Source organism: Crocodylus siamensis, chromosome 5 (genome assembly GCF_052110815.1).
Source record: "Crocodylus siamensis isolate JL-2025a chromosome 5, ASM5211081v1, whole genome shotgun sequence".
In the NCBI taxonomy this organism is placed as follows: Eukaryota; Metazoa; Chordata; order Crocodylia; family Crocodylidae; genus Crocodylus; species Crocodylus siamensis.
The window spans coordinates 32,525,907-32,538,861 of record NC_143399.1 but is presented as its reverse complement, the minus strand read 5'-3'; the positions used below and the strand labels follow the sequence as shown (position 1 = coordinate 32,538,861).

The 12,955-nt window shown below is 54.7% G+C and overlaps 1 protein-coding gene across 2 annotated transcripts; it reads left to right on the top strand.

Annotated features, from left to right (window-relative positions):
• Positions 1-1,038: 1,038 nt before the first annotated feature.
• Positions 1,039-11,863, top strand: GFI1 (growth factor independent 1 transcriptional repressor). 2 transcript variants are annotated; one of them, XM_090047966.1, is made up of 8 exons: positions 1,039-1,282; positions 1,366-1,535; positions 3,176-3,391; positions 3,556-3,747; positions 6,404-6,819; positions 6,915-7,052; positions 8,710-8,875; positions 10,483-11,863. In XM_090047966.1, exons 3-8 carry the CDS (start codon positions 3,277-3,279, stop codon positions 10,659-10,661), a joined length of 1,206 nt encoding a protein of 401 aa, XP_089904092.1. In that variant the 5' UTR covers positions 1,039-1,282; positions 1,366-1,535; positions 3,176-3,276; the 3' UTR covers positions 10,662-11,863. The 2 variants fall into 2 exon arrangements, with proteins under 2 accessions (XP_089904092.1, XP_089904091.1); XM_090047965.1 differs by lacking the exon at positions 1,039-1,282 and having other exon boundaries at positions 1,321-1,535.
• The last annotated feature ends 1,092 nt before the right edge of the window (positions 11,864-12,955 follow it).

The following is a 12,955-nucleotide window of genomic DNA, read 5'->3' as shown; positions in this document are numbered from 1 at the left end:
AAGCATGTCCCCTGATTCTAGTGAATAGCCTGTTTAACTCCTATTTAACTGGAGGCTCACACTGCTGTGTGCTTTATTTAGCATGTGAGGAGAAAGGCTGGAGGGCCCAAGTCCCCCCATGTAGGGACCAAGGGTCTTCTGGGGCCACTGAAGGCAGAGGGAGTCTTTTCAACTGACTTCAATGACATTTTGACCAGGCCCTGTGGGAGGATGACAGACTGGTCTTGAGTGAGGAGGGATTTCTTCAGCAACTCTTCAAAATCCCCATTGTCTGAGTCAGTTCTGTAATGGCGTTTTGTGCAAGAAGGAAGGGCAGGCTGCTTTCAGACCTAGAGGGACTCTTCTCTGCAGGCCTCAGCTTCACAGCCAGGCCTGCCCCAGCCCCAGGCAGCTTGGTGATCTGAGCACTCCCGCTGGAAAGCCCAGGACCCAGGTGGCAATTGTCCCTCTCTGGTTAAGCCCCTGCAGACCAAGCTGGCTCCCCAGTGTCAGAGAGCCTGTGCCTGAAGCTGCAGGCAGGGGGTGTCAGGGCTGGGCAGGGTCGGGGGAATTGTGCCAAGAACCCCCTAACGCTGCTTCTTTCCACCGGGAACCAGGAGCCAGGTGCCTCCTCGGCCACAGGAGCAAGCAAAGCTCTGCTCAGGCAGGACTGGCGCGTGTCGCCCTGCACCAGGGTGGAGGCCCCTCCTGCCCGGTGCAGCGAGCGATGGGAGAAACAAGGCGAGGGGCTGCTGCGGGTGCTGCCCCCAGCCAGTGCAGCTCCCGGGCAGGGAGGGAACGCAGCTCTCGCCCACCTCTTCCATATTTAACCATTACCTAAATCCGAGGGGAAATGAGCAAACCTCTGGGCTCGGGGCGCTGGGTATTTTCAGCGCCGTTGGGCGTGTTTATCCCGAACGAGTTTTCCACAACAAGTTATTTCTGGGCCAGCGGAGGTCCGCGCCGGCCCGTGCCCTGCCTTCAACTCGCCCGCCCGGCCCGGGGCCGCGCTGCTCCGCGCGGCGGGGGGGCCCGGGCTGGCAGGCCGGGGCGGGAGGGCCGGCGGGGGCCCGGCCCGGCCCGGCCCGCGCTCGGCTGAGTCAATCTGTGTTGTGAATCTGAGTGGAGCCGGCGGCGGAAGCGGACTGCGTCCCAGAATAGATCCGAGAGCAGCGGCGGCGGCGGCGGCAGCGTGTCACGTCGAGGGCCGCGGCGCCCGCCCCGCTCCGCGCCGCCCCGCCCCGCCACGACCTGGCCGGGGCCGGGGCCGGGGCCGGGGCCGGGGCGGGGGCCAGTGCTTCTTGTACGGGGGAGAGCGCGCGGGGGAGGGGAAGGGCCGGGCCGGGGCAGCGCTGTGTGTTGGTGTTTAAAGCTTTCGTGTTGCAGAAGCTCCTAACGCTCCGGAAGCGGGAGCTGCGGTTTTGGGGGCCGAGCAAAAAAAGAGAGAGAGAGAAAACGCGGCTCAGAGCCTGGCTCCGCCGCGGAGCCTACACGTAAAGTGCCCCGAGCAGGCGGGCTGGGCGCAGCCGGCGGCCCCTCTCCTGTCAGTCCCAATGGTAAGCGCTGTCCCCGGCCCGGCCCGGCCTGGCCCGGCCCGGCTGCAGGCGGCGCCCCGCGCGAGCGGCGCGGAGCTGGGCCCGGCGCTGCTCTGCCTCGGCCGCCCCCTGCGCCGGCGGCGGGGCGCTGCCAGCGCGGCCGGGGCAGGCAGGAAGCCGCGGGGTCATTGGCGCTGTGACAGGGGGAGCCACCCCCCGCCCTGCGGCCACATGCGCCGGCTCCCGAGGGCGGGTGGCCGGGGCAGGTGCGCCGGGGCAGCCGCCTTCCCACGGTAGCTGCCGGGGGTTGTGCGGCCCGGGGGGGCGGCGGCCTTGGCGCCGGGGAGCGGGGCTGCCTCCGCGGGGCCCTTCCGCACGGGCCCGGCCGGGAGCCGAGGGGTCGTGGCCGGGCCGCGCCGGGCCGATCCGGGCGCGGGGCGGCAGGAGAAGGGGCCGCGCGGGCGCTGGCAGCCGGGATCGATGGGCGGCTCCTGCCCAGACGTGTCAACACATTAATCAGGCCGCTTTGATCCGCGGGGCCCGGGGCAGCGAGCAGGTGGGGCGCGGCGGGACTCTCCCACCCCGCGCCCGCGGGAGCCCGCAGCGGCGCTGCCGTCGGGCCGCCCGGCCGGGGGGGCGCGCCGCACGAGGTGGGCCCGGCAGGGTCGTGCTGCGGCGCCGGGAGCCATCACGCCCCGTTTGTGAAGCTCCCCCGGGCGTGCAGAGCCGAAAGGAGAGGCGCCGCCGGCCCGCAGCCGCTGGGCTGTCGTGTTTATTTCGATATGCACGTTTGATAACGAGTCGTGCCGTCCAGGGGCAGGTGTGGAGCGGCTCAGGCCTCAGCACGGGGAGATGCCGGAGCGGGATGAGCTGGCCGAGGCGGTGCTGCCTCCCTTCGCCTCAGCCGCTTGTCCCGCCGGGGCCCCGACGGCGGTCTCGGCCTCCCTTCTGCTGCCGGCGGGCTGAGCGCGGGGGCGGGGGCAGGAGCAGGGGGCACCGCGGTGTGCCACGGGGCGGCCGGGCCCCAGTCGCGGCCCGGGCGGGGGCTCTCACTGCGGGCGCCGGCTGGGGGCAGCCACTCGCACCGGGGCGGCCCTGGCCCTCCGACGTGGCAGAGTAAACGCGGCTCCCCGTGGCCGGCGGGCCGGGCCGGGCCAGCCCTGGAGCGGCTCTCGTTGCGGGCGGCAGGGCTGGGCCCACCGGCGCCGCCCAGCCGCAGCGGAGGCTGTGAACGACTACGGGCCGGGCGCGGGCCGGACGGCGGCCCCGCAACGAATTGTCCCGGCTCCCGGGTCGCCCCCTCGAAGCGCGGGGCGCGGGCGGGTGCGGGCACACGGGCTGCCCCGCTGCGGGAGCTCTCCGCGGGCTGTCCTGGCTCCTCGCCGCCCTGGGCTGCAGGCACCTCTCGGGGACAGCCGGGGGGCAGGGGGCTCGGGTAACTCTCGCAGGAAGTGCCAGCGCCGCTGTCCCAGGTGGTTGCGAGACACCTCTGAGCCCCCGGAGGAGGCGGGGCCTGGAGCCGCTGGCAGCACCTGTCTGATGGCACCTGGTGCGCGGGGCCGGCTCGTGCTGCCGCCCCGCCCCGCCCCGCCCCGCCCGGCCCGGCCCGGCCCGGTCCCCCAGGAGCCGCCTGGCCAATGGTGCGTGCAATCTCTCCGCAGATCGCATCCCGGGCCGGGGCTTTAAAGAGATTGGGCGGCGAGCGGCAGAGGGACCCGCGACGTGCGCGCCGAGGCCGAGCGTGACCCGAGCATCCCGCACCATGCCTAGGTCCTTCCTGGTGAAGAGCAAGAAGGCGCACAGCTACCACCAGCCGCGCTCCCCGGACGAGGACTACGGCCTGCGGCTGCACAGCGTCCTGGCGCACATCTGCGCAGGTAGGGGCAGGGGCAGCGGCAGCGGCAGGGCGAGAACTGGGCCGGGGAGGGCTGCCCCGTCGGGGCCGAGGGCGGCTTGGCTGCAGCAGCCCGAGGGCGCTGGACGGCGGCCGGTGGAGCTGGCGGGTCCCTGTAAGCGGCGCCGTGGTTTGTCGCCCGCACAGACGGCCAGATCGCGGGCGAGGCGGGCCTCCCGGAGCCGGAGCACCCCCAGGGCCGCTTCTCCCCGGACTCGCACCTCACCGAGGCCGCCGACGGCACGTCCGAGTCGGCGCCCAGCTGCGAGGGCAGCGTATGCGACCGGGCCTCGGAGCTGGAGGACTTCTGGAGACCGCCCTCGCCCTCCGCCTCGCCAGGTAAGGCCGCGGCGGCCGCCCCCTTCCCCGACACCTCAGGGGGACACCGCTGGCCCCGCCGCGCCCCGAGCCCGAGCCGGCCTGGCACGGGCGAGGCGCTCCACGAGCCCCTGGGCGGCGGGTGGGCCCGAGCCCAGCGAGCTCCCGGCCGGTCGGACGTGCCGCGGCATCGACCAGCCCCGAGCCGGGGTCTAAACCTCCGCCTCCGCGGTACGGGGCTGGGGCTGGGGCTGGCTCGTGGCCGCCCCTCCCTCGGCGGCACCCGCCCCCGCGACAGGGCAGAGCCGCCCCGGGCCCGGCTGGCAGCACAGGGGCTTGTTTTCCGCCCTCGCCTGCCCTTCCGCCAGCGGGGGCCGGGGCTGCCCCTTCCCCGCGGGGATGACACAACCTCGCGTTCCCGCGCCTTTCCGGCCGGGCAAACCTCGTGCGCGGCGGGGGCGGGGTTCGGGGCGACCCCGCTCCGGGCAGGCGCGGCGCCCAGGCGAGGCGCGGCAGGTTGTTGCCCGCGCGGGCGGGAGCGGGGCGAGCCGTGCGCCGACGGGCCCAGCTGCAGCCCCGCGCCGGAGGAGCCCGGCGGGGGGCCCGGGAGAGCCGCTGGGCTGGGCCCTGGGGGCTCCGGCCCGGGCCGCCGCCGGGAGAGGCGAGGAGAAGCTGGGCGGTCTCGCCAACGTGGCCGCAGCGCCCCAGGCCGCGCTGTGCGGGGAGCGCCGGCCCCCAACCCTCCCGCGGGCACGAAGCGGGACTTCTCCAGCTTCTCTCCACAAGCAGGAGGGCTGGGAAGGCGGCAGCCGGGTGAAAGGGCCTCGTGGCCCTTGACGGGGCTTTAGGGGGTAGGGAGGTTGAGAGGAAACTGTGAGGCAACAGGGCAGAGAAGAGAGGAGAGCTGATGTGACCCTGCCACAGCTTTGCAATCAGTGCAGGGGGTGGGGGAACTTGTGGCCTCAGCCAGCTTGGCTTGTCACAGCTGTCCCAGCCCTAGGGGTACATATATTGATGCTTGAATTCCCTGTGCCCACCCCCAGGGAGCAAAGGCCAACTCAGAGGTTAGAAAGCAAGGAACTGAACAGCCAAGGTATCAAGTACTCTTTCTCCACGTCACCTCTTCCCATTTGGGCTTCAGAAACCTTCTTGGCATCCACAGCCCAGGAGTAATTGTGGACATGCAGGGTGGTAGCATGTGGGAAGATGTTTGGGGTGAGAGGGCTGAGGTAGGAGCAGTGATTGAGAGCAGCATGGCCTTGTAGAGGTGTCAGCAGTGGACAGGTCACCCCCATCTGCCTCTTCTCGGTGGCCCGCCAGCGCGTCTGTGTAGAACCTGTGATACCCGGATGCCTCAGTCCCTATCAGCCCTTCAGGGCCTGGGTCCATTCCTGGTCCTCCCCCTGTACCAGGGTCCTCCCCCAGCTGTAGAGAGCTTTTTATACCATGAATTACTCCAGTTAAAGCTGTTTGGGAAAATGCTGGTAAAACAACTGAAAACACTTTGACAATTTCTGTTTTAGTTTTACTCAGCAACAGAAGTAGCTGATGAATTTGTATCTGTCAGTTAGACTTGATGAAACTCACATAGGTTATGACCCCAGTGAGGGGAATAACTCTGTTTGCTGTTTAATTTGAAACATGACTTATGTCCAAGATTATCACAAGGTGCTTGTGCTGCTTGGAGTCTGTGGGGGTGGGGGGGCCATTCTGTTTTACCTAGAATAATTTAGAGAAACATGAGCATAAAGGATTCTATTTTGGGAAAAGAATATTTTTAAATGTTTCCTCTGCAAAAGTGAGGAAAACTACTTAGGCATTTCAATTCTCCTTTAAAGATAGATCAGTGATTCTCAACCAGGGTGTCATTTTACCCTGGTGTGCCTTGAAATCTTTTCAGGAGTGCTGTGGGGAACTGCACCATGTTAGCATTTGTATGTGTACGCACAATTCAAAAGATAAGCACAGCGATTTGAAATAGAAATTCATAGTGTTAAAAACATTCTGACCTAGCGCAGTGTGGTCTTCCTGAGTTCTTTGCACCAGAAGAATTTCTGTATTTTTCTGTAATCAAAAGGCAAGTGAAAGCTAAACTGGCATCTTCTAAGGAATGTCTTGAGTCCAGCAAGGGGTTGCCTTGAGCCTGGAAAAGTTGAGAACCACCAAGATAGATGATGCCAAGTTTGGAAGAATAAATTCAAGTCTTTCAAGTTATGAAATAGATGGAATTCAGGTCTGCTAAAGGCATAAATCTCATCACAGCTTTAACTCTGGAGCTGGTACTGGTATGTCCAAAATGGTGTATGTATGAGTATACAGAGAGTGCTCTGTACACAGTTAGTTTTGCTGCCCAGTATCAGATATATTGGGCACATTTTTCAGAGGGGCTAACCACCAAAACTCCAATCAAAGCCAATGGGAATGACATTAATGACCACTTAAAAAAAAAGACCTGACTACATTGGTGGGTCTATGCCGTTGTAATGGATGCATAGCGCCCATAGCACACTATGCAGTCTAACTGCCCCTCCTTCTCGGAGGTAGCACAGATGTCAGTGTGCAGCACCAAAAGTGTCTGGATTTAGAACCCATGTCATGCCCTTGAATTGCCTTGTGCACAGTAGGTGGTGGCTGTGCTGCAAATCCCACTAATTGACCATGCTTTGTGTTTCCACAGCCTCTGAGCGTTCTGTCTGCCCCTCTCTGGATGAGGCACCGCCATTCTCTGTCCCCTTCAAGCCATATGCATGGGGCAGCCTGGGTGGCTCTGAGCTGAGGCATTTGGTGCAGAGCTACAGGCCCTGCCCAACCCTGGAGCGTACCTCAGCCCTGAGCCTCTTCTGTGAGCGGAGCTCAGAGTCTGCCCTCTACAATGCAGAGCGTGGCTCAGCCCTGGGACTCTATGGTGATTTCGGTTCCCCTGGGTCAGGACTCTTTGAGCGATCCTCAGCAGCAGCTCCAGGCCTCTATGCAGAGGCCCAGCCTGGGTTGCAGCAGGAGAAGGGCCCAGGTGGAATCAAGGTGGAGGCAGAGCTTCTGTGCCGCCCCTTACTCATCACCACCGGCTCCTACAAGTGCGTCAAGTGCAGCAAGGTAGGAATCCGTCCCCACAGTTCTGGTCCTGATTGATCCCTGGTTCTTTTCATGCATTCTGGCTTGCCTGACCCCTGCATGCACTCTCCCTTCAGGTCTTTTCTACACCGCATGGCCTGGAGGTACATGTGCGCCGTTCACACAGTGGCACAAGACCCTTCGCCTGTGACATGTGTGGCAAGACCTTTGGCCATGCAGTCAGCCTGGAGCAGCACAAGGCTGTGCACTCGCAGGTAAGCGCCACAGAGGTAGGGGGAGGGGGAGGACTCCAGAATCAGGGCAGGCAGTGGGCAAAGGGTGCAGTGCCAGGGAAGCAGCTAAGGCAATTGTGTGGCATCAGAGGGCCAGTTGAAGCAAAGAGTGTGGGAGCTGCAGGCACTTGGGCTGGGGAGGGAAGGTGCTTGGAGTGAGGAGAACATCACAAAAGGCACCAAGGAGGTGTGGGAGGGGAAGAGCACATGGGAGTCAAATGCTATAGCTACAAAAGAATTAAAATAACAGAATATGGAATACACATTCTCCAGGGTCTGTGTTTGTATAGGGAAACCCTATGCTGCTTCATAAACAGCACAAATTAATAAAACAACTGTTCCTGTCAGGAGTTACACTCTCACACACAAAGTCAAGACATTATGGCAGGATGGTAGACTCCTGAAACAGTTAAAGAAACTTGCTGTGAGTAGCTTCTAGTCAGCACCGCCTCAAATGGTGCAAACTTTCCCTAATTTGTAGCATGAGACAGCATCTGAACACCTAATTGTGTGTACAGGGCAGACTTCACCCGTCGCAACATGATCTGAGTCACACACAAAGAAAATGTGGTAGTTAAGTTTTTGGTAGGAAGATTTGTAACTTTTTCCACCTGATGATAATTGTGCCATATTTCCTCTTCACCCACCCAATTGGCATGGCAAATCTTCCCTCCTTACCTTAGCTTCAGGAGGATAGATTTGCAGTGAAACATGTTTGCTAACTCTTATTTAGAAGGGAATGAGTAAAATGGCAGGGTAGGTAATGAAGGGAAATATTTTATCAGCAATTAACCAGTGGAGGAAAGAGCAATGCAGCATACTGAAAACTCAAGGGGAGAGAATTTAGGACAGAGCAAAGAAAGTCAAGTACAGACTTAAAATAAGGAAACATGTCTGAAAAGCACAGCAGGGCCTTGGAAGAGGAATCTGTTTACTGGGAAAAGAGAAAGAGGAGATGATGTAAGACAGGTTGAAAGCAAGAATAGTTTTTGTGGCGGGTGTCTAGAAATGGAGTAGAAGACAGGAGAGTGTGATGGAGTGTCTGAGGCTGGAGTGGAGGGGTGGGGGTTGAAGCACCAATGTTTTTGATGCGTTCTATTTGGCTTTATAGTAACATTGATAAATCAAGCAGACTCCTATCCTAAAGCACTAAACAAAAATTCCTGTACATGCCTCACTCTCCCACAAGGTATCAGATGGGGTACCATGCTGTGCTTATTTCTGGCTGCTTTCATTGACTAAGTGCTCCTTAAAGCTGTCCAGCAGCTGTTTGTGGCTCAGTGAAGTCCCTCTGCTCCTACCTTGGATCCTCCTGCTGGAGCATGCACACACACTCTGCACACTCCCATTCACCAAAGTGGCTGTGCCTACAAGCCCCTGTGGCTGTTTGATGAAGTCGCTACTTGTAAATAGTGTATAGAGCTGGGAAGAAGGTGAATTTCCTGGACTTTGAATTAGACATCTCATGGGTAGTCTTTGCCGTGTTAGTGACTCCGCTGGCATGTAGGGTACATGTAGGGGAGGAGAATGTGGTTCTTAGGGGAGGGGAGTATGTGTTATGCCCTGGCTGGCTGACTGTGCTGCAAATGCAGTTTATAGAATGACAAAAATGTGCATGTGGGGTGTGTTCTATCTGCAGGAACGCAGCTTTGATTGTAAGATCTGTGGCAAGAGCTTTAAGAGATCTTCCACCTTGTCTACCCATCTGCTCATCCATTCAGATACGCGCCCCTATCCCTGTCAGTACTGTGGGAAGCGGTTTCACCAGAAATCTGACATGAAGAAACACACCTTCATTCACACAGGTCAGTCTCCCAGCAGCTGGAGCTTATCCCCCTTCCCTAGAATATATTTCAGGAGAGTTCCCTTCTCCCATCAATCCATTTCTGATGCATTCATCTCATTCTGCATGGCCTTTGCTTCACACGAGTGTCTTATACTGCAAGAACCCAAGTAGGATGTTAGTGAAAAGAAGGGAGATTAGACCCTGGTTTCTTGAACAGCATCTGTTAAATAACTGAAATCGGAATAAATCCAATCAGTGTTCCTTTCATAGGATCCACCCTGTGTTTATCCAGAAGGGCTTTTCTATAGGATGACTTGTAGACCACTGTATTTATATTGGCCTTGATTTAGACCTGAGGCCCCTGTAAATGACAGGTGAATCTGCAGTATCTCTATCCACAGGCTGCTACTTTACAATAGAAGAAACAACAGCCTCCTCCTCCAGATCAAACACTAAACTCAAGGGCTGTGGGTCCAACTCAGTCTAAATATTTGCTCAGAGATTGCCTGTCTATTGGGCTTCCACCCGGATTTTCCAATCAAATGGCTGCAGTTGGGCATATAATGGAAGGAGAGGTGCAGCATTCTCAGGTTTCATTGTCAGTGATAATGAATATGGAAACTAATAAGCTGCAGGTGAATTACTGTAGGAAGGGATATTTAAAAATAATTTAGTTTAAAGGGACAGCAGGTCTTCTCAGATGCATTTGAAAATGAAATGTCCTTTTCTCACTGCAAGGAACATTGCCGTAAGTGATGGAAAATAACGTTACTCGGGACATATTTCTGTATATTGGTACTGTCTGTCTAGCAAAGGATTTGATTTTCTTAGAGGTTACTAGCTATTGTAAAAATAGCTTATTTATAAATCTGTTCTGCTGATGGTTGCTAATTTAAGATGAATCATTTAAATCATAAAAGGAAAATGTCTTTTTCCTATTAGTTTTTTCAATTGGACTCTACTGTGGAAATCTTTGGCCAGATTCCATCTCTCCCAACTACACAGTTGGTCAAATAAAAACAACCACAAAAAAACCTTGCCAAATTCCAGGTGAGCCAATGCAGATAGTCCAGGATCCATGGGTATAACTAAGTTTAGAATCTGACCCTGGAGTTTTAATTTAGTGCCCTAAAACCAGGTCCTTTACTGAATTCAGATTTCCTTAAATATATAAACTACACTACATGTGCGCTATGGATGCTGAACAGCCTCCCTGCCCGTATTTGTATTCCTTTCTCCTCATGCTGATTTTGAAAGGTGCTAGGCATTCACAGCTTCAGCTGAAATTAACTGGAGTTGTGGATGTGCAGAGCTGTTCTGAGGTCTGGGTTTCATCATAGCAGTTATTTGGTAACATGTAAAATTAAAAGAGGCTGAAATCCTGTCCCTCTTGAAGTCAACAGGAGTTTTTTTCAATGTTTTCAGTACAGCCAGTATTTAATTCATTGTACTTTCTTGGTAAGCAGGACTATTCTCTGTGGTCTTTTAGAAAGGGCAGTATTGCAGATGATAAACTTTAAAGTGTGAAGTGCATTTTCTGTGGCAAGTTTCTCTTTGATCTCCTTATGCAGTGTGCTGGCTCTCTAACATAGGGACTGCTCTGTCTTTACCCGCTTCGCCCTATAGGTGAGAAACCCCACAAGTGCCAGGTGTGTGGCAAAGCCTTCAGTCAAAGCTCCAATCTCATCACCCACAGTCGTAAGCACACCGGCTTCAAGCCCTTTGGTTGTGATCTGTGTGGCAAAGGCTTCCAGAGGAAGGTGGATTTAAGGAGACATCGGGAGACACAACATGGTCTGAAATGAGACCTGCCTACAGTCTCGCAAACACCTACAACACTATGTGAACAGGCTTCCTCAGCTTTCCTGGTGGCCCTGAGCCCTGCCCTTAGCACAGATCCTGGCATTACCTTTCTGGGCAGGAGCTCAGAGACAAAAGGAGAGGACAGGACAGCAGCTTTGAAGTTCAACTGGAAGGACTTGGCTGGGGTTTCTTTCTCTTTCTCTCTCTTCTCTCCCTTGCTTTTTTTTTTTTTAAACACTGGAAAACAAACATTTCCACCTGAAGCCTGAAACTCCAAATGTAGATAAGCTACAAAACAGCTGTGAGCTGGAAGGTTCTTTGCCCATGGCAAAGATGAAATCCCTCAACTCTCTCTTTTTTTTAAATAACTTGCAGGGAAATATGGGTAAGAGTTTACATGATAAATACACTGAAAAATCTGGTAAACATTATAAGGACTGCTTGTTCAGGTCAACTTAACTGTTCAATAGCTTTTTTTTGTCATTTCCTAACTGGACAGCCAGTAGAGGAGGAGCAGGGTTGGACAGTGCAATCTGACATCTTGCTACTTTCAGAGCCAAAGTCTCAGCTTGGGCTAGATTCTGCTTTCACATAATAATGGCATAAATCAGGAGTTACATTGCTGGAAAACTAAGGTGAAAAGAGTCAGGCCCCTTCTGTGTTTCTAAACTGTCTATCTGTTATCCATGCAAGAGCTGGCTGTATGACTTTGCTTATGTATGTGTGTGTGGATTGGGAGTTAACTTCTCTCTATGTCCACTAGTGAAGGACTTAACAGAAAAAGCCAAAGCCTTATTAATTGGAGCTCCTAAGAATACCCGTTTGTCCCTGATTGAGAAGGGCAAGACCAAAGGGCCAGGCACAGGCTTTCTGTCCAGAATGACCATCATCTTCACCACTCTGGGTTTGATTATAAATAACTGGGAAATAGCTAACTAGTTACTGATAGATTTGTTTGTATATTTGGGCTTTTGTATTTTTTAATGGTATTATACCTGAGGTGGATAGGAATCATAAAAGTATAAATAATTGATTTTGCCTTAAATGATCCTGTGCATACCTCAGTGAAAAATAACCCACATTATTGTTTTTACTTTGTTGGAAGGATCGTACATGTCTTCATTTAGGTTTTTTGGTGTGTCTTATGTTTATTGATATATATTTATTGGAATAATGTTTAAATTAATAAAGTATTGAAGATGTTCTTGCATGATTTTTATTGAAGTACATAACTTTAACCAAATTAGGAAACTCACCTTATTATAACGCAGCATATATTTATATATATTGTCACAGGTGGGTTTGGCACTTTACCCAGAGAATAAAAAGCTAGAATTTGCAAGAGTGTAAATCTCCTAAAATTTTGGTATCCTGAAATGGAACAATTCAGTGCACCTATGTGTGTGCAATGCTGCTGGAGCCCACTGGAGGCAGATGTAGTATAGACAGTTATTGTAGTGCTGTGCCCATGCCAGCAGGTTTTGCCTCTTGCCAGAACTTCGTAGTGTATGCACAGTGCTGTACTATGGTGGCTGCAATCTTGGTTTGGAAGATAGCAAATCCAGAAGGGAAACAGTCAACTCTCTGTCACTGCCAGGGCAGGAATTTTAAATCATGACAAAATCTCAATTTTTTAAATACCATCAGGATACCCATATTTCTTTTTTCTCCCATCAGGACTGTCCTAGTCAAACTAGGATGTTTGTTAGACAAAAGCACCACACCAACAGATTTAAAGCGATGTTGTAGGGGCCTAAACAAGAGTAAGGTGGAATTTAGGTGCATAAGTCACAAACAGCAATCTAAATTGACCCCACGCAGCAGCCATAACCTTCCCCCCCGGCTCCAACTAGATTCATTAGGCACTTCTACTCGTGGTCTGAAAGGATCCCTAGGTGCCCAGACAAACTGCTGCACATACACAGAAGCAATTCAGACCACATAAGCAAGAGAGAGTACAATTTTGCAGCATGAGGAGGGCACTTTTCTGGGTGCAGGAATCTTAAGTTCAGCTCCTGCTGACAGAGATATTTCTGTTTGCGTAGCCAATGACTGTCTAATGTAAAATCCATAAACAATCCCAGCAGCAAACAATCCCAAACAAACCCTTGAAAAACTACTGGAAAGGGAAGGTAATGGTGGTCCCAGTATCTCCTGAATCATAAAATAGCAATTAATATTAAATTTAGTGAACACAGAACAGCTTTAACAGGAAAGAATGACAAAGCACCCTGCCCTTCCCCGCAAATATCCTGCAGCTGGTGTTAAAGCACTCTCATCAGACTTGGAGGATGTG

Coding starts and splice junctions, on each gene's coding strand:
- GFI1 (XM_090047966.1), top strand. CDS start 3,277: ATGCCTAGGTCCTTCCTGGTGAAGAGCAAGAAGGCGCACAGCTACCAC. Junction 6,820..6,914: donor AGTGCGTCAAGTGCAGCAAG/GTAGGAATCCGT, acceptor CTCTCCCTTCAG/GTCTTTTCTACACCGCATGG. Junction 8,876..10,482: donor ACACACCTTCATTCACACAG/GTCAGTCTCCCA, acceptor TTCGCCCTATAG/GTGAGAAACCCCACAAGTGC.